Below are 6000 nucleotides of genomic sequence, written 5' to 3'. Positions count from 1 at the left end.
TCCAGATAATCCTGGGTCTCCCTGGGGGGGGGGTCCCATCCCACCCCTCTTGGGATCCAGGGAGGGCCGGGAGGGGCTGGCCGCCATCCCTCCCCCCCCATCTATTCTGAGCAGGAAGAGCCCCAGGAGGGCATCACCAGGAGGGAGGCTGGAGGCCAGATGTGGAGGGGGGAGGCAACAGCTGTCTTCACTCCCCACCCCACCCCTCCAACCTGGCTCCCACCACACAAGGCCAGGAAGCCTCGAGGGGCCTGAAAGAGGGTCTCTTGTGGACTTCAACTCCCAGAATCCCCCAGCCAGCCTAGCCGGGAGTTGAAGTCCACGAGGCTTCGGAAGGTGCCAGGTTTGGAGACTCCATAGAGCCCCGCTGGTCCCTGAGCTCGGGGGATTCTGGGAGTTGAAGTCCGCCAGCCTAAAAAGTGGCCAGTTGGGTCTGGAGGACGCCCCCCAAAGCCCCCCAAAGCCGCCTCCACGCCGCAGGTGACCCGGGAGCCCCGGGACTTTTGGCCTTGGGCTCCCGGGCGCAACCGCCGCAGTGCAGAAGCCGCTGAGCGGCTCTCCGGCTAGAAAGCCGAGGCGGCGCTTCCCTGCCCGCCTCCCTGGCAGCTGCCCGGAGCTTCCCTGGGCGGGGGAAGCGGCATTTGGCCGCCCCCGAGGCTCGTTCTCGCCTTGCAGGGGCGGAAGGTCGGCCGCCCGGGACCGCAGCGCCAGCCGACGGGGCGGGAGGCGGGCAGGCGAGCGGGGGCCCGAGGGGGTCGCTCGGGCCCGGCAGGTGGGGCGGGGGCTTCCCCGCAAAGGCGGTTCCCGGCCCTCCCGGCCCCCGCGCTCCCCACTCACAGCACGCAGAGGGCGAAGGCTCCGGCCACGCTCTCGCTGTCCCGCACCAGGAAGCTGCCGTCCCGCCCGGCCCGCGCCAGCAGCTCCTCGGCCGCCGCTCGGCTCAGGTCCTTGTGGTACCAGAGCGGCGCCGAGCCCGGGCCGGCCGGAGAAGGGGCGAGAGCCGCCGCCGACGCCGCTGCCACCGACGCCGCCGCCATGGCCGGGGGGCCGCTCAACAAAGGCGGGCGGGCCGAGTGCCCCCTCGCCGCCGCCGCCGCCCGCCTCGCCCCCAGCGCCGCATGGCCGCCCGGGACCCCCTCCGGCCGCTTCTTCCCCCCTCCGGCCGGCCTGATCGCCGCGCCGCCGCCGCCGCCGAGGAGGAGGAGGAGGAGCGGGAGGCTGCGGGCTCCCGGCCGTCGGCGGCCGCTCGGCGCTTCTCGGGCGCAGGGGAGGCGCCCGGCGGGGCCCCGAAGTGGAGGAGGAGGAGGAGGAGGAAGGAGAAGAAGCCGCGCGGTCCCCGAAGCGCCGCCGGGGGAGCTCGGCCGGCCTCCGCTTCCTGGGGCGGCCCCTCGGCTGGGGAGGAGGCGGGGCCGGGGGCTCCCAAAGGGGCGGCCCTCTCCTCCCGCCGGCCGGGCGCCCGGTTGGCCAGGCGGGCAAAGCGGGCAAAAGCGGCCCGGCCGGGGGCTACCTAGAGGGCATCGCCCCGAACCTCTCCAGGGGGAACCTCGCGGGTAGCCGAGGAACACCCCCCTCCCTCCAAAAAGACGGGTAAGCGGGGAGGGGGCTCCGCTTTCGGCCCGGACCTTCCTGAAGCCGCGAGGGGCCCCCCTGCCCCTTTAAGGGAGGGAGGGAGGGTGGGAGGGTGGGTGGTGGAGGGAATTGGGGAGGGGGAGTCTTGCCAAGGAGGGGGAGGGTCTAGCCTATTCGGGCCAGGGGTCTCGGGGGCGCAAGCGAGGAAATCAGCCCCGCTGGGGGCTACCTAGAGGGCATCGCTCCAGAGGCCAGGGGAAACGGGGCGGGGGAGAGGAGCCGAGGAGCCCACCCCCACAAAAGCCGTGCCAGGGGAGGGGAGGCTCCGCTTTGGTCCGGACCTTCCTGAAGCCGCGAGCCCCCTTTAAGGGGGGAAACTCGGACGGATGGGTGGGTGGGGGGTCCATGGTGGAAAGAGGGGGTCCCTGGGGAATTGGGGGGAGGGGAGTCTTGCCAACTTGGGGAGGGGCCTAGCGAATTCGGGCCAGGGGTCTCGGGCTGCGCGGGATCCTGCCTTCCCTCCAAAAGTGTCCGGAACAAAAGCGCAGCCTCGGTGAGAAGAAGGGGGGGTCGCAAACACATTAGGGGATTGCAGGACGGGATTTGGGGGGGGGGCTTCAGGTCCAGGCCCCTGCTGGGGGAATCCCTCCTTACTTCGAGTTTCCAGCAGCTTCCTAACTGTTGATCCTTGTTTCCCCCTCCCTTCGGATCTTATGGAAAATTAAGCCCCCTCCTCCCTGGGGCAGCCCCTCAAAGATCGGGGTCCCCTGCCCCAATCAGGCAAAAACCAGGCTTGGGTTCCGCAAGAGAGCCAACCCCAAACCTAGTTTAACCCTACCTTAGCTGAGGCCGGTATAGGGTGGAAGGCCACTTTTTAAAAGGACATCTTGTTTGTCTGAAATGGGACAGGTGGTCCTTAACTTACGACCACAAGGGAGCCCGACATTTCCGTCGTTAAGCGAGACATTGGTCAAGGAAGATCTTTGCCCCCCTTTTACTTCTCAGCTGCAGCGATTCCCTTAACAACGGTGGCAAGGAAGGTCGTAAGATGGGGTGAAATTCACTGAATAAACCTTTTCCTGGGCAGTAGAAATCTTGGGCTCAGCTGGGGTCGGTAAGTCCAGGACTCCCCACGTTGTGTCTTCCTGACTCCTGGCTGCAAAAGTTGGAAGCCGCCCCAAAGTGGAAATGTCTCTGTGGCTCATCTTGGAAAATAATGGGCGCTCTGAAGGAACCGCCTGGTCAGTTGCTCTGGTGGAAAAGGAGAGAGATAAAATCTGAATGCCGACTTCTCCGAAGGATGAATCCCCTTCTTGATCGGCTTTGGAAAGATGATAAGATGATGATAATGAGGGGGAGGATGATGGTGGTGATAATAATAATAATAATAATAATAATAATAATAATAATAGTAATAGTAATAATAATACATTGCAATACCTGGTGATGCACGAATTGTAGACACGCAGCAAGAAAAAATCACACAGTACCGGGACTAACGAAGTTGAGCGACTTTGGAAAAAGAAATCGTGTGTTATCCCAATTGTGATTGGAGCCCTTGGAGCAACGCTGTGGGGCCCACGAGAGCCATGCGCTAAGACAGTCCTGATCACACCAACCCCTTGATGGGCTCCGTATCTCTCTGGGGTCTCCACACCCGTTGACCAAATCATGTCTTCAAGGGCCCTGGTGGGTCAGGTATCGGATGTCACTGGGAAAAGACCGTCTTTCAAATAACCTGGCCTGAAACCACGAAAGGCTTTAAAGGATAGAATCGAGTTGGAAGGGACCTTGGAGGTCTTCTAGTCCAACCCCCTGGTCAAGCAGGGGAAGCCCTACCGCCCGGACAAACGGCTGTCCAATCTCTTCTTGAAAGCCTCCAGTGATGGAGCAGCCACAACTTCTGGTGGCAGGCAGTTCCACTGGTCCATTGTCTTCCCTGTTAGGAAGTTTCTCCTTAGTTCTAGGTTGCTTCTCTCCTTGATGAGTTTCCACCCACTGTTTCTTGTCCTGCCCTCAGGGGCTTTGGATAAGAATTGGACCCCACTCTTTTGGGGGGCAGACCCTCAAATATTGGAATATCTTGAATTGGATCCAGAAGCGAATTGGCAGCCAGTACGGCTCCTGCAAGAGAGGTGACCCCTGTGCAAATCCAACCTGGCCCAAAACATGCAGGGATCCCCCACATTTTGAACCAATCGAAGTTTCCGGATATCCTTCAAGGGCAGCCCCAGGTAGAGCTCATCGCAGCAGTCAAGACAGAAGCTGACTAGGGTGTGTGGGCAACTATTGAACAAGGATAGCTGGTCCAGGAAAGCTGCAGTGGTGGTGATTTTAGCTACGAGGGAGAGCCAGAAAAAATACTCCGTTGACCCCGAGCTATGGTTTTCCCAGTTGCAATGCACGGCTGTGGAAGTGGGACCACAAGGAAGGCTGAGCGCCAAACAATGGAGGCCTTTGAACTCTGGGGCTGGAGGAGGAGACTCCTGTGAGTCCCTTGGACTGCAAGGCCATCCAACCGGTCAGTCCTAGAGGAGATCAACCCTGGCTGCTCTTGAGAAGGCCGGATCCTGAAGATGGAACTCAAAGACTTTGGCCACCTCATGAGAAGGAAGGAAGGAAGGACTCACTGAAGAAGAGCTGAATGCTGAGAACGATGGAGGGCAAAAGAAGAAGAAAGGAACGGTAGAGAAGGAGGGGGCTGGATGGTGTCACTGGAGCAGTTGGCGTGAGCTTAAATCAGGGGTCTTCAAACTGGACAGTTTTTAAGACTTGTGGACTTCAACTCCCAGAATTCCTCCTCCAGTCATGTTAGCTCAGGAATTCTGGGAGTTGGAAGTCCACAAGTCTTAAAAACTATCCAGTTTGAAGACCCTTCAGACAGACAGACGATCGATGGATGGATGGATGGATGGATGGATAGATAGATAGAGAATGGATAGAAGATAGATCAATAGATGAGATAGACCAGGGGTCTTCAAACCTGATAGCTTTAAGACTTGTGGACTTCAACTCCCAGAATTCCTCCTCCAGCCATGTTAGCTCAGGAATTCTGGGAGTTGAAGTCCACCAGTTTCAAATTTGCCAAGTTTGAAGACTCTTGGAATATGTCTATTCAGACAGATAAGATGATAGATAGGTAGATAGATAGATCAATAGATGATAGATAAATCAATAGATAGATGAGATAAACCAGGGGTCTTCAAACTTGATAGATTCAAGACTTGTGGACCAACTCCCAGAATTCCTCCTCCAGTCATGTTAGCTCAGGAATTCTGGGAGTTGAAGTCCACCAGTCTTAAGGTTGCCATGTTTGAAGACTCTTGGAATAGACAGACAGGGATAGAATGGATAGAAGATAGAGATAGATAGATCAATAGATAGATGAGATAGACCAGGGGTCTTCAAACCTGACAGCTTGAGGACTTCAACTCCCAGAATTCTTCCTCCTCCGGTCATGTTAGCTCAGGAATTCTGGGATTTGAAGTCCACCAGTCTTGAACTTGCCATGTTTGAAGACTGTTGACTTAGATGGACTCCAGAAGATGGTAAAGGACAGGAAGGCCTGGAGGAACGTTGTCCATGGGTTTATGGTGGGTCGGACACGACTTCGCAACTAACAACAACAACAACCACCCCCAGCCCCGTTTTGCCCCCACTCCCCTTGTACTGCAACCAGCAATGGGCCAGTATGAGCAGGCAGCGCCCCCAGCCGGCCACCAGTGGAACCTCAGATGGGCAAGGAAAGAGTAGAAGTTGTTTTGATGGCTCTCAACAGCAGGGGAACCAAACATCTGGATAAGGCCAGGGTCTTCAAACTTGGCCAGTTTAACACCTGTGGACTTCAAGTCCCAGAATTCCTGAGCGAACATGGCTGGAGGAGGAGGGATTCTGGGAGTTGAAGTCCACAAGTCGTAACAGCCGTCCAGTTTGAAGACCCCTGGGATAAGGGATGCCGTTCCTTGACCTATTTAGCCTCTTTTGCCCAGGTTTTGTGGCTAAACCACCTGTACTTTCTTTGGTTTTTGGCTGGGTGCAGCATATGAAGTCAAGCTTGGCTTGTTCAGGGGACCAGGACGAATTTGCAGTCCTAGTTTGGCAACGTTAAGAAAACTGCATTTGTGCGCTTGCAAGCCCCTCCGGCATCAGGAAAGCCGATGCTTTTAGAGATCAAAATACTATGGGGTTTGAGAAAAGTTTCTCTGGGGACCAGAACTTCTGCCCAACCTCCCATTTTGTGGAGCTTGAGAGACAAGCTGGCCTCTCCTGGGATATTAAACCAGGGTTTCTCAACTTCCTCATTTGTGGGTGTCAATTCCCAGAATGCTCCAGCTAGCCATGAATGATAGAGTTAGAAGGGAAGAGACCAAATGGATCACTTTAAGTGCAGTGTTTCTCAACTCCGATCACTTTTAAGATGGGTGGACTTCA

At 57.3% G+C, this 6000-nt stretch overlaps 2 protein-coding genes across 2 annotated transcripts in view; one reads left to right on the top strand and one right to left on the bottom strand.

Annotated features, from left to right (window-relative positions):
- LOC113451123 (phosphatidylinositol 3,4,5-trisphosphate 5-phosphatase 2) overlaps positions 1-1370 on the bottom strand; it is a 71958-nt gene extending 70588 nt beyond the window's left edge. The window contains exon 1 of the mRNA XM_087936894.1: positions 838-1370. Coding sequence (XP_087793020.1) covers positions 838-1037 — 200 coding nt within the window. The 5' untranslated portion in view covers positions 1038-1370. The remainder of the gene's footprint in view (positions 1-837) is intronic.
- ANAPC15 (anaphase promoting complex subunit 15) overlaps positions 1-6000 on the top strand; it is a 416731-nt gene that overhangs the window by 389547 nt on the left and 21184 nt on the right. The window lies entirely within an intron of this gene.

The sequence above is a fragment of the Pseudonaja textilis genome, chromosome 7 (assembly GCF_049901715.1).
Source record: "Pseudonaja textilis isolate UNSWEBS1 chromosome 7, rPseTex1.2, whole genome shotgun sequence".
Lineage (NCBI taxonomy): Eukaryota > Metazoa > Chordata > Lepidosauria > Squamata > Elapidae > Pseudonaja > Pseudonaja textilis.
The sequence above is the reverse complement of the archived record's forward strand: the minus strand, read 5'-3'. Positions and strand labels throughout refer to the sequence as shown.